Source organism: Notolepis coatsorum (assembly GCF_963971535.1).
Source record: "Notolepis coatsorum genome assembly, chromosome: 20".
Classification (NCBI taxonomy): domain Eukaryota; kingdom Metazoa; phylum Chordata; class Actinopteri; order Aulopiformes; family Paralepididae; genus Notolepis; species Notolepis coatsorum.
The window spans coordinates 33,121,609-33,149,348 of NC_140184.1; the positions used below are offsets into that span (position 1 = coordinate 33,121,609).

The following is a 27,740-nucleotide window of genomic DNA, read 5'->3' on the forward strand; positions in this document are numbered from 1 at the left end:
TAAATACTTCGAAGCTTCGTTCGATGGCACGAGCTTCGAACATAAAAAAAAATGTTTGCCTCCAAAATCTTGCGCCTCCATTCCAATAAAACGAAAGTAAGCGGCGTCTTCCCGCCTCCATTACAATGAAACTAAAGTAAGCGGCGCCTCGACTCCACCTCTCTACAACAAGCACGTGGAGATTATCTGTGTTGAAAACAACAAGGACATGTGCAGCAGACATGTCGACGAAGAAGTCATCAGACGTGTGGTTACACTTTAAAATATGCAAAGACAATGCCCAAAAAGCAGAGTGCCAGATATGCCAGAAGAAAATGGCATATCACAACTCTACAACAACTTTGTCAAATCACCTAAAAAACGTAAGTATCGTTGTACACGACGGCGACGCCACACAAAACATTAATAAGGCTATGCCTATGCTGCTATGACTAATGTGTTACCAAGTTGGCTAATTTAATTGTAATCATCTGCTTTTGTAGGTGCATTGTCTGATATAATTATAAATTATAAATTAAATATAATATAATTGTTTGCTTGATAGACGAAGGTTGCAACATAATTATGTAATGTCATGTCGTTGGCTGTGAGAGCAGCCCCACTGCACCCAGGCAGCGCAGCCGAGTGAAACCTTGTTGGCTGCGTCACAGTCACGAAAGGGGCTACTTAATTAATTAATCCAATCCACTTTATTTATAGAGCACATTTAAAAACAACAAAGTTTACCAAAGTGCTGTACAAGTCCCACAACATAAGATAAAAAAATATATATATATATAAAAAAATATATATATATATTATAATTAATATTATTTATTTATAATTTTTTTCTTTTTCTCGAAGCTTCGAATTAAAATCGAAGCTCGGCCCCGAAGCTTCGATTGCCAAAAAAAAGCTTCGAAGGTCAGCCCTAGCTCTGTCATTGAAGTGGGGCACCGGACCTGTGGCACTCAAAGTGTGTACGTAAAATATATGTGTCTGATAAGGAGATAGGGATATTATGTCAATTAAAACGTATGTGTCTGACATGGATATTATTAGAACATTGAATAATTAGTTGATATAAACGTAGATAATGTATGAAAAAGCTAAATTGTATATTATACTGTATTGTATTATGAATTGATGAGTAGGGATGGGTACCTTTCACATTTGAACCGATACCGGTACCGGTACCTGTGAATCGATACCGGTACCCAACGGTACCTTTTTTCGGTACTTTAGTCTCAAGAAATTTAATTTACCTACCTCAGTCATAAAAAAAGAAAAATCCAAACTTCAAATAACTACAATTTCGACAGTTTTCGGCTTGTCATTGCTCCGACTGCTTTGTTGTTGAATCAAGTCAAATCCTAGGTAAGCATATATTGTGCGTGTGAACGTTGACATGAAAAAAAAAAAAAAAGTAAAAAAAAAAGTAATAATTTTTTTTTTTTTTTTTGTTTCTCACTTGATTCGATACTCAGTAGTACCGACGTGTTTCGGTTCGGTCCCTCAAAAGTACCGAATTCGGTACCCATCCCTATTGATGAGTACCGGTATGTCTTGTTGTTTTTAATTGATCTGTATGCAATATGAATGTCTGTGTATAATGTACGTCTGTATCTGTATTTGATGTGTTATGGACCCCAGGAAGAATAGCCACAGCACTGCAAGTTTGCCACATGCTTTCTTCTGCAAGCGTGTATTGTTTACCCAAATCAGCTAGAATTAGCTACAGTATTATAAATCAGAGAAAGGGTGCGAGAGGGTTGTGGTTGCACTAATTGATGTGTATTTCCTTCAATAGTGAAGTGGATACATTGTAATGTTGTGTGCATCAGTACATTCAAGAAGGAATGATTTCAGTAAGCTTTTATTCCTTGGTTTGGGTTACCATATATAACTCAAATATTGATATGAATTGTGATAACGCTCCAGCTGTGCGGTCATCTGAAATGTATCAACACCCCTCCAGCCAATCAGAATTCAGTATTCACCCAAGTCATGGTATAAAGGCACATGAATGAACACTTGCATGGGCAGGTAATCATGTATACACCCACCATGATAATCACATCATGACTAGATCACACCCATTACTAGATCACATCCATGACCAGATCACATCCATGACCAGATCACATCCATTACTAGATCACATCCATTACTAGATCACATCATGACTAGATCACATCCGTGACTAGATCACATCCATGACTAGATCACATCCATGACCAGATCACATCCATGACTAGATCACATCCATGACTAGATCACATCCATGACTAGATCACATCCAATACTAGAACACATCCGTGACTAGATCACATCCATGACTAGATCACATCCATGACTAGATCACATCCAATACTAGAACACATCCGTGACTAGATCACATCCATGACTAGATCACATCCGTTACTAGATCACATCCGTTACTAGATAACATCCATGACTAGATCACATCCATGACTAGATCACATCCGTTACTAGATAACATCCATGACTAGATCGCATCTGTGACTAGAACACACCCAGGGCTAGATCACATACACAATTAAGGGCTTAGCTGGTGACAGCAATTACTCCATCTCCTCAGAGAGCGCACCCTGCTGACTCTAATAGGGATGGATCTGCTGGAGGCACAAGCTCCATTAATGGACCAGCCGACTGGGACGCAGAAAGTAAGGCGCCTACGCAATGATTGAAAAATCACAGGCGAACAGTAGTGCAGCATCAGTTGTGTGGGGATATGCAGAGAGCAGCTGATTCCATTATCAGGGGACAGACGATTGATCCTCTTGTCGTTCGATGCTGGTGCCCTAGATAAGGAGGAAACATGAAAGACTAAGACTCCAAGGGAGGAGATGAAAGGAAGATGGGTTGGCGATGGAGAGAGCAGGAAGGAGGGAGGCAGTGTGGCAAAGAGGAAGGGACAGAGAGAGAGAGAGAGAGAGAGAGAGAGAGAGAGAGAGAGAGAGAGAGAGAGAGAGAGAGAGATAGAGAGAGAGAGAGAGATAGAGAGAGAGAGAGAGAGAGAGAGAGAGAGAGACAGACAATCTCAAAAGTTTGGTTTGGATTCATGAGAGCAAAATACAGGATCAAAATGGATAGAGCGACCGTGGGCAAAATGGATACAAATCAGGGAAAACACAGCAGTGGGAGGGACAGAGAAAGAATGGGTAGAAGTGGAACAAGAACTGAAGGCCGGCGACGATGGCAAAGGACAAGACATGACAAATGGAGAGAGCTGAGGGAGGACTGGAAAAAGGATAATGATGACAGGAGTACATGAAGAGAGGGATGACAGTGAGGAGAGGAGAGGTGAGTGAAGAGATGACTGAGGAACTGGTGTGTGTGTGTGGGGGCGGGGGGGGCAGAGAACGGAGAGTACTGAGGTATGAGCGATAGAGATGGAAGAGGAGAAGAGGGAGGACAACAGAGACAATGCAATTGTGTTTGGGAGGCTTTATATAAATGATGAGGGGAGAGGAGCGGTGGAGTGGTGAGTGAAGAGAGAGGAGCTCTTTTTCACCTTTTCCCTTTTCTCCTGGGTCATTTTTCTTGATGGAGGGAGAGGATGCCACATATACGAAATGGCTCTATGGTAAAATGGAGGATGGTGAGGCGTCTTCAATACCAACATGAGCCTTAAAGCGGTACGGTCTCTTTAAATGCACATGAAGGGGCCACCAATCACCTATTGAAAATTGAAAATAGTCCTGCACACTTATTCTGTTCTATTGTATTCTATTCATTCAGTCCCATAAATTGCTAGTGGATAAGCACTTGTGATGGAAGGAATTGAGTTGATAACAATGTGGTAGCAAATCAGCCAATCAATCAATACATTTTGGTCGTTACCAAAAGTATGTTTTAGGTTCGGTAAAATACGACGCTGTGATCAATACAAAAGCATGTTTTAGGTTCGGTAAAATAGACCTAAAATAGACCATACCTTAGTCAGAAGGTACTCCAAAATTAATAATCCCAGTCGTTCCATCGCGATCACAATTACTCGTGTGCATTGGGCATGGCTATCATATGGGAAACAATGGGTTTCAGGCGATCAAATCCCAGACAGATTGCTGTGTTCTGATTCACTTTGAGGGGGAGGGGTTCCTGCAGCCAGAGGCACAGAGAGAGAGAGACCTTAGATTGCAATGACTGTTCTACATGCACCACCGAGGCCATGGATCAGCTTCTTACCATCATCTGTCCGTGGTCTGTCAACGTGGTTTAGACGTGGAGTTCATTGCTGGGTTAAGTACTTCTATTCACATAATATGCTTACTACATATATCTATTCTATTCACATATATGCTTACCACTTGTATCTATTGCTATGTCCACCCATCACAATCACGCAAACTGTCTAACGCCTGTCCCGTCTCCCTGTGAGTGGCTGTCTCGGAGTGATGACCAGAGTGTTGGACGTCCCGTGATGATGACCGGGAGGATGCGACCCTCTCTGCGCCGCCCCCTTGCCTCAAATAGCCCGCCATCAGCTCTATTTTTAATCTTTCAAATTGTTCAGTTGCTATCGCATGCACTTATCTGTGTTTCATTACACATATGAGTGCATGCTTACCAACTGTTCGCCTGTTTTATTGCAACACTACTATCACCGACATCTAAGAAGGGAGATCCCCCCTTGAATGGCCCTTCAAAGGTTTCTCTCCTCCACATTGCCTGTGGTGCATTTTTTCCTATTGCTAGGTTTTAGTGAGTTTTTCCTTACCTTCGCGTGGGGTATGTCTGGGAGTGTTGCATTTATTAAATTTCTTTTGGACTTTATGGTGTTTTTGTTTTGTTCTTGATTTATTGTGATGTTTTTTCTTGACTTGTTTAAAGAAGACGTGTCCGGCCTATGGGGACATTAACGTGTGTTGTCGGGCCTTACAAATAAATTTGATTTGACTTAGAGACCCATTCAAAAGGTAGGTAATACTGCCAACTGGCTGGATTCGATCGCCATTGCAATTTTAACGTAGGCAGCGGTGCCAGGGAGACACAGGCAGGTCTGTGCAAGTGTTTAGAATGGAGAAATCGAAAAAAAGAGAAAAGGATAAAAACCAGAGAAAACGGTTGGATTCGAAACCAGAGAAATCTCGGGTATGGCGCAGAAAGAGTTCATCTAAATTCAGGTTCAGACCCGTTAACATTAGAAGAATATAAACCTCATTTGGGTGTGAGAATTAAATTAGTACTGGTCTACTAGTACTCTGCCTGTAGGTCTAGGGATAAGGGCCTACCACAGACTAGCAAATTGTCCAAGAGATGTAACATGTGGAGGAGCCATAACTTACCCGAGGCACTAAATTGGCGCACAGAGGTGGCGCGGGCCTTGTCGTGGACACGGCTTACACTGCAGCCTTTAGGTACACTCCAGGGTGCAGCGCTGGCACGGCTGTCCCGTTCCTCTGCCGTGTCGTAGATCTCTACGTGGGGCGGCCGCTCCGTCAGGTTCTTGCTGTAGTGACTCAGGCCATACTGGGCGATCTGAATGGCGTAGAAGTAACCCTGCGGACCCCACTGAGTGGACAGGGGCACGCCTGGGTAGAGGAGGGAAGGGAAGGAAGGGGAGAGGGGGGTTATTGATTAGGGTTGCATACCGTTCACATTTGAAGATGATACTGGTACGGTGGTACCCGTTTTCTGCACTTTACTCTCCCTGTAAACACTGTGGTGCAGTGGTTAACACGATCACCTCGCAGCAAAAAGGTCCTGGGTTGCCAGGTACCCAGGTGGGGTATCTCCCGGGCCTTTCTGTGTGGAGTTTGCATGTTCTCCCCGTGCTCCCAAGGGTTTCCCCTCCAGAAAAAGACATAAACCCAATGGAAAAACAGATGGCTAACACTGTCGTGTCCCTGAGGAGGACGGACAGGAGCACTTCATGTGTGTGTGTGTGTTCCTATGTGTCGCCCATCTCGCATGCGTGTGTTCGCTGCATGACAATGTAGCAATGTGTGCTACAAATAGACTTCAAGTTTCAAGTTTCTTTAATAGTTGTCATACAGAAGTACAGAATACTTTTATACAAAATGCTTCTTACTGTTACGCTCCAGAGACTGTGCTAGACAAGATAAGTATGAAATTAAATAAAGTAGCATGTAAAAAGAAGTAAAAATAGAGGTCCCAGTGTTCAGTATAGACATATGTACAATGTTCGATGCAGACTAGAAGTAACTGAGTTACCATACAATATACTATGCAATATACTAATATACAATACTATATAGTGCAAAGCAGAAATGGGGACTTCTTCATCTTCTTCTTCAAACTCGCCATTACAACTTTTCTTTTGTAACATTGCATGATGTATACATTTATCATGTTTTTAATGTATAAATATCAACATTATCAACTGGCCATCCTCATTAAATACTATCAAACTCCTCTGACCTCATCTGGTCTTTCCAAAGACCCAAGAGAGGTGATGGTAATATACATATTTGTGGAAAAGGCTCCCTCTTGTGGCAGTTTGTACTATGTGCCGAGCACCCCAATTTTGCCTCAAATGGTACAGTCCCGGTGTGTTTTCACGCTTATTTTGCACTCTAGTAATTTGTTTGAGGCAACAAAATACCCGGTCAAGAAGTATTTTTTGTTCCTGTTGCTGTCTTGAATCATATCAGTACAAATAATTGTAAATTCAGAATATTACACTCGTAAACTAAATTGAAAATTGCTTTGGGTTGGGAAATATGAGTATGCAGCCCTGTTGGATAATTTGTCAGAGTTACACACACACACACACACACACACACACACACACACACACACACACACACACACACACACACACACACACACACACACACACACACACACACAATATTAGGTGGAAACCTAAATGGGCAAATTACTGACTGTGGTCCAGAGACGTTTTTCCCCTTTTTACTTTCTGTACGGTTTGGCAACACTGGATTAATTTAGCTTCTTGTACGGTTTGGCAACACTCTGGATTAATTTAGCTTCCTGTACGGTTTGGCAACACTGGTTTAATTTAGCTTCCTGTATGGTTTGGCAACACACTGGATTAATCTAGCTTCCTGTATAGTTTTGCAACACTGTGGATAATTTTTTCTTCCTGTATGGTTTGGCAACACTCTTTGTTTAATTTAGCTTCCTGTATGGTTTGGCAACACTGTGGATTATTTTCTCTTCCTGTATGGTTTGGCAACACTCTTGGTTTAATTTAGCTTCCTGTACGGTTTGGCAACAGTTGGGATTCTTTTTGCTTTCCGTACAGTGCACCAATACTCAGGATTCACCGTGGATAGAAGAGGAGGCGTTCTTGTTAAGTGAATTAGCAGTGTTCGCCAGGTGGAAAGCTAAATATACCACATACCACAAATTACAAGTCCAGTCACAACAGGCACTAGTTGGATATTGTAATCTAGTAGCTAATGTGAAAAATTCATAGTAAAGTTGCAGCGATTCAGGGGGCGACTTCCGCGTGGAAGATTTGGAGGTGCATGCTTATCATCAAGGAGAAACACACTGAACTGTTTTGACTACTAAAACACTACTGGTACCGATACAGTATCTTTGTGATAAAATGTATAATTGAACACGTTTCAGACTTTATTAAAAATACTGTTTATGGAGAATAATGAAAAATGTATGGCAAATAATGACAATGGCACGCAAATTAACTACGCCTAGCTAGTTCGCTTAATTGGCCACTTGTCAAGGGGTAGTCTCAGAGGAGATGGTGTAATCCCCCCTCCCGCGTGTACGCCCGGCGCCACTCCCACGTGATAGTGACGGCAGCCGACTAGTACGCGCGCTGGAGGGGGGAGCCTAAATGACTGTCTCATCACCAAAGCCCGATCCCCCCCCGTCCCTGCCCCCTCCCGCTGGACAATCTTTCCTCCCTCCCTCCCGCCACCTGGCGCAACGACACCCCGGTGTTGTCGCAGCCGACTATCGCATATGGTGTCTCAGGCATTCTGTAGTCGACATGTGTCAACAAATGTACATGTCTGTTTGAATTTATGTTGTGCCGTTGTTACCGTAAAAATGTAATGATTGTGATATGTTGTTGTTAATGAGACGATGAGCTGTATGTGTGTGTCACTGGAATTTCCCCAAGGGGATCAATAAAGGAATATCTTATCTTATATTATCTTAATTACATAAAACACGGTTAAACAGGATTTTGGTAACCATGTCATGTTTATTAATTGTGACTTAGTGATTTTTCCTTTTAAGTTGATCAACTATACTTATAAAGGTCTGCTAAACCAGTGAATAAAAAACAAAGAACAATAAAGGCTTCATCAGTCATCACTGAAGCATTCAGGAGTTGTTCTATGCTTCTTTTGTGGTCAAACAAGGCTTTTCTTCCTGAGTTTCTTTGAGTAGAAGCTGATGTAGAAAACCACAGATGACACAGAGGAGTCAAATTAAAAGTGACACTGAATGGTAGAACCTTAGTTACTATAGCTACCTGGCCACAATATAAGTTCATATGACAATCCTCTAGAACAAGTGCTCACACTGACGAGCTGCCTGCTCTGTTTAACTTCTGCAGAGAGTGAGGAAAATGGCCTCTTTATCCATAATTCAACATCTTTATCAATAATTCAACAGACATTTTCAACCACTCCCTAACAACATAATATGTTCCCCAATCCCCATGCATTAAAACATCAAACACGTGCTGGCAGTGATGAAGGACAAGACTGCAGGCCTGACGCTTTAATGTCCACAGTCATAGTCCTTTGAGCTTGGTACCGACTCATCTGAATGGCATCACAGACCCCCTCCTTGACCCCCTGCAGGTTGTGTATAGGGAAGATCACTCTGTGGAAAACTGTGTCTCCACCACGTTCTGAAACACCTGGACAAGCCCAACTGGCTGCTATGTTTGTAGACTTCAGCTCAGCTTTCAACACCGTCGAACCTGAGCTGCTCCACAACAAACTGATGTTTTTTTTTTTAAACTTTGATTTTTTTTAATGTTCGTTTGAAGCTCGTGCCATCGAACGAAGCTTCGAAGTATTTAAGACAGCCCTAGTAGTAGGCCTCATCTCATCAAGCTGCAGATGACACCATGGTAGTAGGCCTCATCAAGCTGCAGATGACAGCATGGTAGTAGGCCTCATCAAGCTGCAGATGACAGCATGGTAGTAGGCCTCGTCACATCAAGCGGCAGATGACAGCATGGTAGTACAGTAGGCCTCATCAAGCTGCAGATGACACCATGGTAGTAGGCCTCATCAAGCTGCAGATGACACCATGGTAGTAGGCCTCGTCAAGCTGCAGATGACAGCATGGTAGTAGGCCTCATCAAGCTGCAGATGACACCATGGTAGTAGGCCTCGTCAAGCTGCAGATGACAGCATGGTAGTAGGCCTCGTCAAGCTGCAGATGACACCATGGTAGTAGGCCTCATCAAGCTGCAGATGACAGCATGGTAGTAGGCCTCGTCAAGCTGCAGATGACACCATGGTAGTAGGCCTCATCAAGCTGCAGATGACAGCATGGTAGTAGGCCTCATCACCAACAATGATGAGTCCACTTTAGGAGGCAGGTGTGGCCCAGCTGGTGTCTTGGTACTCTGCCAACAACTTGGTCTTGGAGCTCAACGGAGATGAGAATAGACTTCAAGAGGAGGTAGCCCCCCCCCCCCCCCGCAAAATAGTGTCTCAGCTGTGGAACTGTGAGTTATTTAAGTTACAGGAGGCCACCATGTCCAACTCTCTCAAATGGGACGACAACATCATCACAATAACCAAGTATGGTGATTAGATATCACCATAATTATGTAAAATGATATGGTGATATATCTGAACATTCTTCTTATTTTATATAAGGCTATGTATTGATCATTTTCATATGTTTGAGGTTAAAGTTTTGTTTGCTTTTATTTAAATCGTTATCCATTCTTTTCAAACTTAAAAAATTTAGGATATTGGCAACAAAATGCCTTTTTGCAGATGTCGGTTGTCAGAAATGTAAGCTCCCAAATATCAATATCCAAGGCAAAATAAATGTCACAATAAAAAGAGACAATGTAAGTGAGGGAAATATTTGTCAGAGGAGGACAGACGGTGAGGAGGACAGACAGACGGTGAGGAGGACAGACGGTGAGGAGGACAGACAGACGGTGAGGAGGACAGATGGTGAGGAGGACAGACAGACGGTGAGGAGGACAGACAGACGGTGAGGAGGACAGACAGACGGTGAGGAGGACAGACAGACGGTGAGGAGGACAGACGGTGAGGAGGACAGACAGATGGTGAGGAGGACAGACAGTGAGGAGGACAGACGGTGAGGAGGACAGACAGTGAGGAGGACAGACGGTGAGGAGGACAGACAGACGGTGAGGAGGACAGACAGACGGTGAGGAGGACAGACGGTGAGGAGGACAGACAGTGAGGAGGACAGACAGACGGTGAGGAGGACAGACGGTGAGGAGGACAGACGGTGAGGAGGACAGACGGTGAGGAGGACAGACGGTGAGGAGGACAGACGGTGAGGAGGACAGACGGTGAGGAGGACAGACAGACGCGTGAGGAGGACAGACAGATGGTGAGGAGGACAGACAGACGGTGAGGAGGACAGACAGACGGTGAGGAGGACAGACAGATGGTGAGGAGGACAGACAGACGGTGAGGAGAACAGACAGACGGTGAGGAGGACAGACAGACGGTGAGGAGGACAGACAGACGGTGAGGAGGACAGAGACGGTGAGGAGGACAGACGGTGAGGAGGACAGACGGATGGTGAGGAGGACAGACGAGGACAGAGACGGTGAGGAGGACAGACAGATGGTGAGGAGGACAGACGGTGAGGACAGACGGTGAGATGGACAGACAGATGGTGAGGAGGACAGACGGTGAGGAGGACAGACAGATGGTGAGGAGGACAGACGGTGAGGAGGACAGACGGTGAGATGGACAGACAGACGGTGAGGAGGACAGAGACGGTGAGGAGGACAGACAGATGGTGAGGAGGACAGACAGACGGTGAGGAGGACAGACAGATGGTGAGGAGGACAGACAGATGGTGAGGAGGACAGACAGACAGTGAGGAGGACAGACAGACGGTGAGGAGGACAGACAGATGGTGAGGAGGACAGACAGACAGTGAGGAGGACAGACAGACGGTGAGGAGGACAGACGGTGAGGAGGACAGACAGACGGTGAGGAGGACAGACAGACGGTGAGGAGGACAGACAGACGGTGAGGAGGACAGACGGTGAGGAGGACAGACGGTGAGGAGGACAGACAGACGGTGAGGAGGACAGACAGACGGTGAGGAGGACAGACAGACGGTGAGGAGGACAGACAGACGGTGAGGAGGACAGACGGTGAGGAGGACAGACGGTGAGGAGGACAGACGGTGAGGAGGACAGACGGTGAGGAGGACAGACGAGGACAGACGGTGAGGAGGACAGACGGTGAGGAGGACAGACGGTGAGGAGGACAGACGGTGAGGAGGACAGACAGACGGTGAGGAGGACAGACGAGGACAGACGGTGAGGAGGACAGACGAGGACAGACGGTGAGGAGGACAGACGGTGAGGACAGATGGTGAGGAGGACAGACCAGATGGTGAGGACAGACCAGACGATGAGGAGACCATGAGACATAAAACCATAAAAACAACAGATAAAAACAGTGGTGCTGAAGTGAGCAAGATAATGGGAGGGCAAGAGTTGGGCCTATTTTAAAAAGAATGACCAACGAGAGAAAAGAAAAAAGCAGACCGAAAATAATAGGAGCAAAATAAATGTCTGCAAGCACCAACTATGGCATGGAAGTAGACACAGACAGATAGTGTGGTGAAATATAAGCCAATCTATTTCCAATGGCACCGGAGGCTACTTTCCCCATTCAGAGAGACAGAAATAGCCGGGGCCAAGGCATCGTTGTGATGAACAGATACTAGATAGTTTACCTAAAGGACATGGCACCCATGACAATTACATTAGCGCCTACAACTAGACAACAGAGGTTCTGCAGAAAAACTGTGTATTGTGGGTTAGAAATCTTGAAGGACGAAAACTGTGGTGACTTGTCATGGTACTGAAAACAGCATATAACAATACATCCAGAGGAAAATGATTTGGAATTATTTAGACCATATAAACCTTTTCTAACTTGACAACATAAACATTCTGAATGGGCCCTAGTTTATTTCCCTAGATTGCAATGTTTTCTAATACAATAGCTGACTTGTCTGATGGTTCTGCAATGACATCATAGAGGTGGGAAAGATATGAAGCCTCTGGAGTGTTTGATATCTAGGGATGTGCATGATTAAATGACAACACCCTTAAACGTTGCTGCTAGTCGACACAGAAAATACTAGTTGGGTAAACTATTTAGGTAAAACCACCAGACAAATGTGTGAAAACAGCTGTATATATTTGATTTGCGCATTCTAAAGCGCTGTTGCTCCTGAAGACCTGAACGCATCCCTGGCTTGTCGCAGCTGGCTCTCACTCAGTCACAAATCTCATGCCAACTCTGTAGCTACCTGTGGTTTTGTAGTTAGCAACGTGCTAACTGCTACTACTCCTCAACATCTCAGAGGCGCAGTTTGGAAAATACTTGGGACTGCAAGATTCTGTAATGTATCAAAAATATTGAAATTTGTCTAGTTTGCAGACTATACAAATATTTTTTGTTCTGGGGGAAATTTGCAGGAGATTCCGGGGATGATCACTACAGATCACTAAATCTGGAGAAAACAAAGATGATGCTGTTTGGAAAACATAACACAAATGTACAGGTAAACCTGACGATAAACAATATAGAAAGAGTTTATGGGAATACATTTCTTGGGAGTAATCATAGACCACAAAATAAGCTGGAAACCCCATGTCCGAGCTAAACTGGCAAAATGCACTGGAATTCTAGCGAAAACTAAACACATATTGGATCATAAATCATTACATACTTTATACTGTTCACTGTTTTGACCATATCTGTCTTACTGTGTGGAGGTCTGGGCAAATATCTATGCACCCTACAGCCAATAGCATATTACAGAAAAGAGCAATAAGGACAATAAACAAGGTAGGATACAGAACACACAAACCAACTGTTTCTTAAATCAAACACCTTGAAACAGGGCCGGACTGGGGAAATAATTCATACCAGGAGATATAGCGCGAAATATAGCCCCAATCAGGCCACTTTTTAAGCGGGGGGTCTGGGGGTCCCCCACCAGGAATTTTTTTGTTACAAAGACTTAATTTCCTGCATTCTGGTGAATTTTAGTGCATGTGAATCACAAACTAATGAGCCAACAATTGCTTAGTACAATGTACTGTTATGGACCTCAAATAAAACTGTTGTGGCACTAGCAATGCTACTCTCTCCACCTTCAAAAAGAAAAAAGCACAAGATATTTTTCTATTTACTATTATAATACAGTTAACCACTCTCTCCTGTAAGGGCCTTTCTTTTTCTTTGTTTTATCCCTCTCTCCTCCACCCTTTCTCTTTCTTCCACTGTCCATCTTGACATCAACGTTAATTGACTTTCGCTCTACTTTATCTCTCCCGAGTCCCTGACACCTGGCTCACTGCCTGGCTGTTATTCTGCATCTGAGTGCCGTCTGCCATTCCATTCGCCGCCTCCGCTGTCAATCAGTTGCATCGCCTGGTCCCGCCTCCACCAATCACAAGCGGCAACAAGGCTCCATTGTGTGTGTGTGTGTCCGCGTGAGGGAGAGAGTCAGATAGTTCTCCAACTCTGTCGCAGACAGTGAAATCCTGGTTGTTCCCCACCCACCTAGGTTATCTAACTATCGCGCCGCGCCGCCGCCACAACTAGAAACAATGGCCTGGCAAAAAAAAATATATATATATAATTTTTTATTTTTTTTTTATCTGTGCAGGCCAGGCCACCGGGAAAACTCCCGGTGCTCCCGATGGCCAGTCCGGGCCTGCCTTGAAATGTATGGATCTGGACAAATTTAAAACATCACAAATAATGTACAAAGCCAGATGTACCTGTTGCCAAAAAATATGCAAAAAATTTCAGGGAAAGAGAAGGTGGCTATAATCTGAGAGGAGAGCTAAACTTTAAAAAACTCAGTGTCAGAGGGCGGCTACGTGGTGCAGTGGGCAAGGCGCTCACCACGAATACTGGAGGCTGGGCTCAAAAAGATCATCTCCCTGTTCGAGCCCAGCGCTCCACATTGCTTTCAGTTTAGCTGGTCGTCCTCACTAATACACATTGGCAGTATTAGGGGGAGGGAAACTGATGGGTGGGGATCGGGCGTTGTGGACAGCGACTCCTACAGGTCGGTTGGTGCGCCTGCGCAGTAGAATCAGGAAGCGACGGGGGCGGGGCCCCTCCAAAGCCCAGACCCCTGACGCTGAAAGATCGAGCCGCGCAGGTGGAAAGATGCGACTGCTGTTACCTCGAGTATCGGAGGGGACTCGTGCTATGTACAGTATGACTTAGTCCACATTGCAGCCGGCTTGTGGGAGGCAAGAAACAGCGTTCAAAGACAGGGGAGGGTTGAATTGGACAATATGAAAATTGGGATGAGAGAAAAATAGAAAATGGGAGAAAAAGTGGATAAAAAAAAAAACTCAGTGTCAGAACCAAATTGAAAAGTATGTGCATGTCAATCTGTGGGGTGGACTTGTGGAACAGTCTGGAGTTAGAGCTAAAAGAGTACAAACATAAATCAGTTTAAAAAAAACATCTTTCTTAAATGGGTATCTGGAAGAGGAAGTGTGTTGATTGGAAGTATGTATAAGATGATGTAAAAAAGAAAATAGAAGAAATTATATATGGTATTTATTTAGTATATATATTATACATTACATATTTATAGGTATATTTATACAAATGTATTTATATAAATGTATTGGATTGTATAGAGATACAGCGTTTATACATATAATTAACAATAGATTAAATTATAATTTGCGATAGTTTTAACACTTTGAATGCCATCCACAAGTTTTCTCGTGTTTACCCCCCACGGGTTGAATGCCCACTCACGAGAATATTCGTTTTATTCGTTTCTTTTTTTATTAGCGATCTGAAATCATATTGCATCAAGCGAGTCTATCGTTGGAGATCCAGGCACCCCCGGCGCTCAGATGTGAAAAAAGCGCCCCCTATCGTCTCCCAGATGGTAATTCACCCTTTTGGATTGAACTCAATGAAAATTAATGGGAAAAAGAAACCCGCACTCCACATTTTACTTCTCACTCATGCAACAGGCTTCATGCTGGACTCTCGGAGCAGCTGGGAATATGTGTTATATAGTATCACGGTGGATCACTAAAAGGAGCGATTTTTTCGAATGGTGGTCAGGAATTGGAATAATCCATTTGGATACCATCTGATCTCAGGTAAGGAATCTATGTTACCAGTCTAAGGATAATCAGATCCGTTTTCACGGATATATAAGCGTTTATGTGATTATGTGATATCGCTGTTTGACTGTGCACGCCGTCAGGAAATAGGAGCAGCTATTATCAGCGCGCGGCACGAGCGTGCATGCATACACATATACTATCGATCATCTAGCGTTTATTTGAAAATGATTCATAAATAGGCAGACAAATGACAACGTTCTCGAATATTCCAGGAAAAGGCGATTATCGGGTAATCTATTATTTTTTCAGTGAAACCGAGTGCTTTTCAGAATGGTAGAACACGGAAATGAAGCGATAAAAAAACAATCTGCTTTGACAATGTTGACTGGAAAACGAGAGATAAGCGACGGGCAGATTAGACACATAGCCATAATTTAAAACATAGATTAGGCGATATTAACGTTAACATTGAAGTGGCCCTGGGCATTCAAGGGACTAATAATGAATTAACCTTGGGCAGTCAAAGTGTTAAAGGGGTAGGAATAAAAAAATCTTCCTATACTACTTTTTCGAACAGGGTAAACTATGATGTTTATCTGTTTCTCTTTTTGTTGTCTTTTTTTGTATTATCTTTTGTACATGTGAAATTAACAGATTTTATATTGTTCGAAAAAATATATATTTCATTCATTCAGCGGAGGTACACTGTCACTTGTAGATTTTGCAAAGACAAAGTATCAGTCCACAACGAGGATCCACATTCAAACTAGCTGTAACCTTAAAGTTGGAATAATCTGCAGCTGAACAGCCACACACCATTCACATGGAAAAACTATAATAGTACCTAAGGAAAGATCTCAAGTATGTTCTTTTTTTGTATTTTATTTTTTTTATTTTTTTTTAAACAAACACATAAACAAACATGACAACACACAATAGGATATACAAACACACATATGCTCCAGCTCGTACCCCCCTCTCCCGGACCCCCCATTGGATAATCCAACCATTATAACTTGTTCCTAACCAGACACTACCATTATATGCTAGCTTTTATTCTCTCCACCACTTCTAACCACATTGCCATTTTGGATTCATTGAGACCCAAAATTCTTGCTGTAGATATTTCTTGATAAATCACATCGAGATATGTAAGAATCCAGACCTTCCGGCACATTTTTTCCGGTTGAAACCATCGTGATGCTATCAGCTTTTTAGCTACTGTGATACCGGATAAAACCAATCTCTTTAGCTGTGGAGGTACTGCATACTCAAAGACATCATTCAGCAGTAATACAGAGGGGTGTACAGGTATATCCAGAGTTAAGAGATTTGATAATTGCTGGGTCACTTCTTTCCAAAATATCTTAACTGGTGGGCAGTCCCAGTACATGTGCATAAATGTCCCTTCGTCCCCATTTGTACATAAGGAGCATTTGGAGTCTTGTTTAAGACCCATTTTGTTCAGTCTTATAGGAGTTAAGTATGTCCTGTGAATATAGTTAAGATTGATTTGTTGATGGTCCGGGTTCCTTGATGCAAGTCGTACATTTGCCCAGGCTTCTTGCCAGTCAAAGTCTATCTCCAGGTCTGGTATATCCCTCCTCCAGACTGAGTCTAGATGGAGGGTTTCATACGAGGCCGTTAGTAATTGATGATACAAATCTGAAACAAAACCTCTCGATGTCTCTCTTTCATAGAAGAATTTGTGGTATCTGTGGTGTACAATTGGTATCCTTAATGGAAGACCGTGAGCCTTCAAACATGCCAATAACTGTGCGTAAAAATAATATGTGGACTTGGTGAGATTAAATTCTTTGCGTATTTCATCGAAACTACAAAAACCCTGTTTGTTGAAAACGTCTCCTAATGTGTGTATGCCTTGCTTTTCCCATCTAGGGAATCTTATAGGTTGTTTTCCAATCAAGAGTGCATTGTTATTGAATAAGGGAGTATGATTATGCCATTTATGTGGGATAGAGTATTTTTTTTGTGTTTCACGCCATATCCGGATCGCATGAGTGATTATGGGGCCAAATTTCTGTTCGCATTGCTTAATTGATAATTTGGTGTACACTATGTCCTTCAGCCTATGTGGAGCTACTATATTTTCTTCTAAATTTCTCCAGGATACTGATGCTTGGGGGTCAAACCATGTTGTCAGTGGTCTTAAAGTGTACTCCTTAAAATAGTGGTGAAAATCTGGAAATGCCATACCACCGTCTGCTTTGTTTCTCTGTGCGGTGGATCTTTTTATACGTGGTGGTTTGTTATTCCAAATAAATTTGTATGTGGAGGAGTGTAATTCTTTCCAGTAACCCTTTGGAGGGGGTAACGGTAGCATTGAGCTGAAGAAGTTGATTCTAGGTAGGACGTCCATCTTAACTATTGATATCCGTGCTTGTACTGAGTTTTTAAGTTTTGACCACCTGACAAGGTCGTATTTGATTTTGTTTTGGATTTGTATGTAATTGTGCTTCACCGTTTGGCTTATGGTAGGGAATATTTCAACTCCCAAACATCTAAAGTGTTTTACCATCGGTATCTCTTCTGGGAGGGTTATATTTCTTTTTGCAGGGGCGTTAAGTGGGAGGAAGGCCGACTTCGGCCAATTTATCCTAAATCCCGATAAATCTCCAAAGTCCTCAATCAACTTGAGAAGATGAGGCAATGCGGTGTTGGGGTTTTGCATGAACAGTATTACGTCGTCCGCATATAAACTAATTTTGTGTTGTGTGCCCTTGATTACGATTGGTTCTATGGATTGGGATTGTCTTATATATTGTGCTAAAGGCTCTAATGATAGATCGAATAGTCCGGGACTAAGAGGGCAACCCTGTCTGGAAGAACGTGATACTGGAAAGATTTCGGAGGTGATTGTACCTGTTGTAATCATGGCCGATGGGTCTTTGTATAATACTTTAATCATATCAATGAATCCTTTTCCTAACCCCATCCTTTCTAATACTGCCCATAGAAACGACCATTCCAGTGTCAAGATTTGGAATATGCGTATGTACATTTGTGTGGGTATGTACGTATGTAAGTATGGACAGGTGCAGTTGTGTATGTGTATGTGGGTACACTTACTATACCTAAATGTAAAAAAATTTCATTGACACAATAAAGTATAAAAAAAAAAAAAAAAAACGACCATTCCAACCTGTCAAAAGCTTTCATTGCATCCAGGGACAGCATCGCCTTAGGTGTGTTGTCTTCCTTGTTAGCATCTAGTACGTGTAGTAATCGTCTTATGTTATCAGTGATCAAGCGGCCTCTTATGAAGCCAGTTTGGTCCGGATGAATTAAAGACGTCATATGCTTTTGTAGTCTGATGGCTAATACCTTAGAGTACAGTTCTCAAGTATCTTCAATGATACTGTATGTCTACACTGAGTTTGTGGAAATGTCTCATCAGTTTCAGTGGCGGCAGCTGTACTGTATTATTGATGCTTCCCATACATATTCTTATGGTCCTTATGCTTCATGCAAACAAGACTGCAAACTATCGTTTTGCTGAGGATAGTAGGCCTGGCATCTATATATTTCTTTTTAGATGAGTTGTTTAATCACATTTGAGATAGAAGGTGGAAGTAGAGGGAACTGCTGTTGTCGGTAGATGTAAAGTAACAATCTGTCATCAGAGTAAATAAAAATAATTTCATCTCAATCCTCCAGTTATCACAAGTCACAAAGAATACCAGATGAAGCAAGCACAGTGAAGGGGAATTAATGGCCCTAATGCTGCAATTTTATCTCGGGTGTTTGAAAAGATGTTTATTCCTCAAACTCAAGAGAGCGGACATCTGTAGTACATACCAATCAGCAGGTGTATTTATCTCCACCAGGGGGGATTATGCTTGTGCGTGTCTGACTGCAGAAAATCTCACTAACGTACGGCTGTGGTGGATGAAACTTGCCACATAGGCTGACAGCAGGCCAGGGACCAGGGTTTCCGTTATACAGTCAATTCCATTTTATTATAATTGTCTTTAAACCTAGAAGATATTTAAAGGGGAACTATCTTACTATTTCTTTCACTATTTGGGCAATTTTACACAATTCCTGTGAGTCTATGGAACACATCTGTAAGGTTTCTATTGTTTGTATTTCTAATCAAGTACTTTCAAGCAGCATTTTCTGCATTCAAGATTCCAAGCTGTTTTTGGCTGGGCTCCGCCCATACTAGCAATGCGCTTTGAGTGAACTCTTTTGGCAAATGTTTCATAAAAAAAATAAGAAAAAAACATAGGCTGTTTTTGAACCCAGGGCCGCAAGGTGCGTTTGACGTGTCGGTGTTCAATGTGTCCTGTAATTAGGATTGGGTACCAAACTCTAGATATATACTAGATATTATATATAATATATTAGACGAGAGGGAGCCTTTTCCACAAATACATGATCATGCAATTTATTTTGTGTGGTGTGTTAGAACAATAAATAATGTTGAAATGAATAATTTGTTAGTACAGACAGAGAGAGTTAAATACCGGAAAAAAAATACTGTTGGGTACTGCTACCAAATTCCAGGAACTGGAATTCAAACGGTGAAGGTTCAAATGTGAACAATACCCAGCCCTACTTGCAATACACATTAGTTCTTGTTCTTCATCAACACACAAGCAGAGTAATAAGATATGAAAGCTGAACCTAAGTGTAAACCATGAATTTGTACCATATACTAAAGCTGTAAAAGGATTGTTTACATCCACACTGTGGGATGTAGGGGAGGTTGCAAAAAGCCTATTTTTACATCATACAAATCCCTCTGGGAATCCGTGTATAACGGACACAAAATTGATAACTGCAAAAAAAATTGTTGGGTTTTAAAAACCATTCCCACATCCTGGCCAGATGTTTACCTCTAGTATCTTGTCACTTGCAGCCTGGCGGTTCCCTCGGGATCATAAGATGAGTGACTGGTAAAAAGCCTATCGCTGTCATATTGTGCTCAAACATCTTTTGCCCACTCTAAATGAGCTCAACACGCCTCCGCTTTCCGTCTTAATAAATATGTAAGCCATGCACAACGATTAGACTGCACATACTATAGTTTTGTTCTGTATCGACACCTGCACAAATATCTGTAGATTTTAATCAATCTTTTAATCAATCCCTATATACTGTATACTCTGTCTTTATTGTTGTGATTGGGGTTCCATAGTCTATAATCACCTGCATTTTAACAAATGTTTTTTATTTTCCCTTTTTTTAACATGAAACTAGACAAACAATACAGTAACAGTAATAATCAATGATGATCACAGGACAATAACAGAAATAATAATAACTATAATGACAGTCCAGTAATTAAATCAGAATGAATGTAGAATAAGAATTAAATAAATAATAAATACAATACATGGGCTCTTGCTCGCTCTTCCTCACTCTTTCCTTCCCTCCCCCCCCCCCCCACCCCCCCCCAGGACCCCCACTTGGACTATACATCCACTATTTCATTTAACAACAGAAAATTACAAATTTATATGCTTCCCTTTATATTCTCCACCACAGCTACCCAGACTGCTATGCTGGCTTCATTAACACCTAAAATTCGTGCAGTGGATATCTCTAGATAAATCACATCGAGATAGGTAAGAACCCATACCTTCCGGCACTTTTTATCCGGTTGAATCCAGCATGACGCTATCAACTTTTTGGCAGCCGTAAGACCAGCCAAAATTTGTCTCTTTACATGTACAAAGGTTGATAACTGAGAAACATCATTCAACAACAATACAGAAGGCAGTGTAGGTATGGTCAGAGATAAAAATTCTGATAATTGAGTGGTTACTTTTTTCCAGAAAATCTTAACAGGAGGGCATTTCCATACATATGCATATATGTACCATTAGCACCGTTTGAACACAAGGAGCATCGAGAGTCTTGTCTGAGACCCATTAGGTGCAAACGTCTAGGAGTCAGGTAAGTCCTATGAACAAAATTAAGATGAATATGTTGGTGATCTGGGTTGCGTGATGATAGCCGAACGTTTTCCCAGACTGCATCCCAATCAAAATCTACTTCCAGGCCTGGGATATCCTTCCTCCAAACCGAGTCTAGGGGAAGGACCTCATATGAGGACGTAAGTAAGTGGCGATAAAAGTCAGAGACGAAGCCTCTCGACGTCTCCTTGTCATAAAATAATTTGTGAAATCTGTGGTGTTCAAGTGGAATATTTAATGGGACACCGTGAGCCCTCAAAGCTGCTCTTATTTGTAGATAGAAAAGATGAGTGGAACTGGTGAGGTTAAATTTGTTGAATATATCTTATCTATAACTGCGGAAACCATGGTCATCGAAGATATCCCCCAATGTGTGTATGCCTTTCTTTTCCCATCTAGGATATCTGATAGGTTGTTGTGCAATAAGGAGTAAATTGTTATTAAATAGGGGAGAATGCCTGTGCCATTTATGGTGGTTAGTACACTTTTTCTGTGTGTCACGCCATATCCGGATCACATGTGTAATAAGAGGGCCAAATCTCAAGTTGCATTGCTTAATTGATAAGTTGGTGTAAACTATATCCTGCAGTCTATGTGGTGCCACTATGTTCTCCTCTAATGGTCTCCAGGATACCGATGCTTGAGAATCAAACCAGGTGATCAGTGGTCTTAAAGAGAACGCTTTAAAGTAGGGATGTCCCGATCACGTTTTTTTGCTCCCGATCTGATCCCGATCATGTGATTTTGAGTATCTAACGATAACGATATTTCCCAATCCGATATATATATATATTTTTTTTTAACTTTTTTTTTTATTCAACAAACATGACCATGTTCACGTCTTAAACTCATACTGAGGCCTTAGTTTTGGTTTTAAATTGCATATCATCATTCATTTATTTATTGTCACACAGAGCAGAAGAATTTTGCCAAAACAAACCAATAGTATCCAGCTGCAGAACGGCAGGCCAGCCACACTCCAGACCCAAACGCATTTCCTTTGATTTAATTATACATCAAATGATTTATGAAGTTAACTTTTCACCTGGATAACGTCAACATTCAGGGTGAATGTAATGTGAGAAATTGGGATAAAAAAAAAAAGAAAAAGAAAAAAAAGAAAAAAAAATTGGGTCAGCCGTTCTGCAGCTGGATACTATTAGTTTGTTTTGGCAAAATTCTTCTGCTCTGTGTGACAATAAATAAATTAATGATGATATATGCAATTTAAAACCAAAACAAAGGCCTCAGTATGAGTTTAAGACGTGAACATGGTCATGTTTGTTGAATAAAAAAAAAAAAAAAAGTAAAAAAAGAAATGGCAGATTTTTTATTTTTTTTCTTGCAGATCCCGATCTTCGGAAAATCACGTGATCGGCACCCGTTCCCGATCACGTGACGTAACGGCAACATCGAGCTGAAGAAGTTAATTCTGGGTAAAACATTCATCTTAACTATTGACGCTCGGGCCTGTAATGAGTTTTTTTTATTTTGACCACCTGCCGAAGTCATTTGTGATCCTAGCAGTCCGGAATAATTATACTTCACCGTTTGGCTTATAGTGGGGAATATTTCAACTCCAAGACATCTAAAGTGTTCTACCATGGGTATATTTGCTGGGAGGGTGGTAGCCTTCGCAGTCACATTAAGTGGAAGGAAGGCCGATTTTGGCCAGTTTATCTTAAATCCCGATAGATTGCCAAAATCATCTATTACTTTGAGAAGATGAGGTAGGGAGGTGGTAGGGTTTTGCATGAACAATATTACATCGTCTGCATATAAGCTAATGTGATGCTGTGTGCCCTTAATTGAGATCGGCGCTATGGACTGGGATTGTCTTATGTACTGTGCTAAAGGTTCTAGAGATAGAGCAAATAGTCCGGGACTAAGAGGACAACCCTGTCTGGACGAGCGCGACACAGGGAAGTGTGGGGAGCAGAATTTACCTGTTAAAATCATGGCCGATGGATCTGTATATAGTACTTTGATCATATTAATGAACCCATCTTCTAACCCCATCCTTCTAAGTACTGCCCATAAATAAGACCATTCCAACCTGTCAAAGGCCTTCATCGCATCTAAGGATAATACAGCTGTAGGAGGCGCGGCATCCTTGCTGGAATCTATCACATGCAGTAACCGTAATAATATAATGCATATAATATAATATTATCCGTGATCAGGACCTGCACATATCATGTAAATAATCAGCCCATTTACACTGCAGCGTTTACAGTGGGGCAGCCATTTTGCTCTTATGTCATGCTCAGGTTGGGATTGCCGTGTGAAGATGGCCAATTGCTGCTCGTCTTCCATCTGTTACCTGCAACACTGTGATGCCCTAATTTCCCTAAGAGGATCAATAAAGTAAATATCTATGTATTTTACGCCTCCACATATTGCTTCCTTCTCCTGCACCCAGAAGAAAGGCTTCTTTAGTAAAAAAAAACGAGGTCTTGGGCAAATCAAAGTGGGTCCTCGGCCTACAGAATGGCATCTATTGCCAATAGCAATGTGCTTCCCCTCCCCCCCTCTCTCACTCCCTTTCTCCTTGGCCTTGTTTTGTCTTACCGGTGAACAAACTTACTTCCTCCTTTTTTATATATATATATATTTAAAACTTTTTTTAACCACTTTTTCTCCTTATTTTTCCCCCATCCCAATTTCGCCTCGCCAATTCTCCCTTCAATTCTCCCCTCCCCTGTCTCGAACGTTGCTAGACTATGCCTCCCACTGGTCGGCTGCAGTGAGGACCAAGCCTTGCATCACGTGTCCCCTTCGGTACACGAGGAGGCAGCTGTCGCATCTTTTCACCTGTACAGCGTGATCTCTCAGTGGCGAGGAGTAACGTGTGGGAGGCTCACGCTGCCCCCGTTACTTCCTGATTCTGCTGTACAGGCGTACCAACCGACCTGTAGGAGTCGCTGTCCACAACGTCCAATCCCCACCCACCAGCTTTCCCACCCCTAACACTGCCAATTGTGTTAGGCTCGAACCCAGCATCCCCTGCGTTAGTGGCGAGCGCCTTGCCCACTGCGCCACTTAGCCGCCCATATATTTTAAACTTTTTACATTTATCTAACAAGAACAAGTATAATTACTTATATATAAATAATATATATATATTAACTAAAGACAAAGGCATGAGGGCAACCACAAGTGGACCACAAGGTGTGTGAGGGGGCATAAGAATGATGAAGATGATGAAGATAGCCTGAGAGGAAGGAAGAGAAAGATAAAAGGAGAAAATATATACATGTTTTGGAGGAGGGGATTAATAGCAACCTGCACTAATGTTGTTACCCTGGCTGCTAGGGTTACATTTAAGTATCAACTTCTCCTTCTCATATGTATTCCCAGATAGAAAATAGAACAACTGAGCCCTGAATTGCCCAGTATAGCAGATAAGGAACACTAGCAAAATAATATCACACAAAGGGTTCTTTATTTGAAAAAGAAAATTTCCACAATGCCTTCTCACATTGAATCCTAAAAAGAGAGCATATTCATGCAGGAAATTGGTGCAGACTTCAGACTGATTTGCCAACCGTGCCCTTGAGGGGAAGAAACCCTTCATCACACCAGATTCTTTAAAGGAGAAACAAATTCCCACTTAAGTTAAGACCAGATGCAACACATTTCCTTAGCTCTCAGTGGGTGTTAAAAACGGGTGTTTTGGTCCCGGTTCCGGCATCACCGAAGCGGAGGTAGGGGCCTGAGAGATGAAAGGAGCACCTCTCCATGTTTAATGCATTATGTGCCTAGGGCCCCGTTAAATAACTTTTCCATGGACACAGGGGCATGTTAGGGAGAAACGCTCCCTAGACCTCGTGTAGGCCCTGTGGTGGCTCCGACTGTGATGGGCTAATTAACCAAGACCTATTTTTAACCATTAGAAAATATACCAGTAGTGTGAGAGAGAGAGCGAGAGAGCGAGAGAGAGAGAGAGTGTGTGTGTGCGAGCGTACGTGCATGTGTGTGTGTATGTGTGTGTATACGTGCGGGGTGCTAAACAGCGAAGCGCCTTGGGCTTAATTAATGGAGCATGGCTATGGGTGTTGTGTCGGTGCGTGTGTTCATGAGTGTAGATGGCAGCATGCAGGGAGCACTCTACAGGAGGGAAGGAATGTGAGCGTATTGTTGCTCCCCACAGCTCGGTGTGTGGGAGGGGGGACACAACTGGACTAAAGGCAGCAACATTTACTACCCAGCAGGACTCTAGGAGAAGAGTGCAGTTCAGCCACGAATGGAATTCATGAGTACTGCAGAGATTAAACAAAACAATAATTGTATTGTGTCAGATAAAAAAATAAATAATTAAGTTCTCATTTTGTAATATCAAATACTTAAATCAAGCATCTTAAATCATATTAAAAACAAATTATATATATATAAAAAAAATGCCTCCTACAGAGGCAATCATACAAAATTGCCAAATATCTGCTTATTTCTTTTTCAGGAAATAGATTATTCAGAATTGAAACCCCACAAAACAAAGGCATCGACTAACAAAGTGTTGGTCAACTAAGACCAAATGGACAGATTATTGGACACAGAGGGGGCAGCCCTAACACTATGCTAAGTGTTGTGATTTCTGTGTGGTGAACAAACAGACTTGTGCACAGAGTGACATGTTTTGCTTGGTGCTATGACAGAGACTTGCCATCAAAGTGGATGACAGAGCTTACCTCTGTGACAGAGACTTGACAGAGAGTCTCTCATCATCCATTACTATGTCACATCCAGTGCAAAAAGAGGACAATGATTTTCACATTATTGTTTGATCTGTACACAACTACTATTACGGTAGACAAAACAAGACTCAGAACAGCGAGTCAGAACTGCTATTGCATCTTTATTTCACACCAGTAGCTGAAGGCAACATGTGAAGCAACGGTGCCGCCTTTCCATCTTCACACTTCTGGAACTCTGGATTGTGAAAATGGCGGTTTTGCGGTTCCTAATGTTTTCATTTTCTTTAGCTATGATGGAAAAGATTTATGTTTTATCTTTTACCAATGCGATCACAATAAAAGCAAACAAGTTGGTAGTCTCAAAATAAAGCGGTTTGTCCACAGTATTTCCACTGTCCCAGTAGGACTTGCCTTGGCCATTACAATGCAGGTGGCTTCTGCACCTTGACAACAGGACGCTGTTGAATGAATATCTAGACCATTCCAGTCAACTGTATAGGGGTATTATTTATTATTTAAAAAAGAATATAGAGTAGGGCACCAGCATTAACAGCCTTTTATAATGGCCCATCGATTCACTGGCCATCATTGACTACATCTAGCCAACATAGACTGCACTATTACAAATGTCCAATATTAACCAGATTGGGATAATACATGAATATGAAATTGCCACGTAAACAGCAGTTTATGATTACCTCAACCAGAATAAGGTCACAGTCAAAGTAAGCAACAGTCAAATTAAGACATGGAGTATTATAGTCACATTATTGAAGTGCATTTTAGACATGTACACCTTAATCACACAATGACTCGCTGTTGGCCTATCTCAAGCTCTGCCCACTTTTCTTGATCCTCCAATCATAACTTTGTTTGCCCGACACACACATGGATTGGCACATACTTTAATACATCTGCTTCACGAAGCATGCTCTTCCAGAGTTTGCAGAGGAAAAATATGAATTTTACAAAAGTGTGCAAGTAAATAGCCACAACGGTATATCACGGTAGCAAAATGATCGGAGGGGAACTCAGACGTGTGACGTGGCATAGGGGTGTGATGTGGAGGGGGCTTCTGGGGCTATGCTCCATAGCATACACAACAATATAAGTAACCCATGTACCACCCAACAGCTTAATGGACATATGCGAATAGTCAATTATTGCAGTCCATGTAAACACTCATTTTTAAAAGTATCCTTGATCAGTAATCACCTTTATTAGGGGAAGGTCTCTTAAACGCTTGCCTAACAGACATCCAGCATTATATAGTGAAACGCTTGCCTAACAGACATCCAGCATTATATAGTGAAACGCTTGCCTAACAGACATCCAGCATTATATAGTGAAACGCTTGACTAACAGACACCCAGCATTATATAGTGAAACGCTTGCAACAGACACCCAGCATTATAGTGAAACATGTATGTACCCAATATGTAGTATTATTAAGTACATCGTCTGCTGTATATATTTAGCATGATGGGTTTTTAACCTGTTCTTAATTAACTGTATGCCATATATGTTATGCTTTCTTTTTTAGCGGCTTTTTAACACCAGGCCCAGGGACAACAGTCGAAAATTTGCTTTGGCTAACACTGTCTCACACATTTACATTTATGTTCATTAATGTGTGCTGTCCCTGTTCAAATAAAGTTGAAACTAAACTAAACGCCAGAATTATAGTGAAATGCTTGTCTAACAGACACCCAGCATTATATAGTGAAGCGCTAGCAAGTGCTGTGTCTGTGTTTAATTGACAACACAAATCAAGTATTGTGTTAACAATAAAGCAGAGCTAACTACATC

At 42.1% G+C, this 27,740-nt stretch overlaps 1 protein-coding gene across 1 annotated transcript in view; it reads right to left on the reverse strand.

Moving 5' to 3' along the window:
• Positions 1–27,740, reverse strand: part of glceb (glucuronic acid epimerase b) — a 156,166-nt gene that overhangs the window by 16,452 nt on the left and 111,974 nt on the right. Inside the window, exon 4 of the mRNA XM_084337298.1 lies at positions 5,292–5,537. Within this exon, the coding sequence (XP_084193424.1) occupies positions 5,292–5,537 (246 nt within the window). The remainder of the gene's footprint in view (positions 1–5,291; positions 5,538–27,740) is intronic.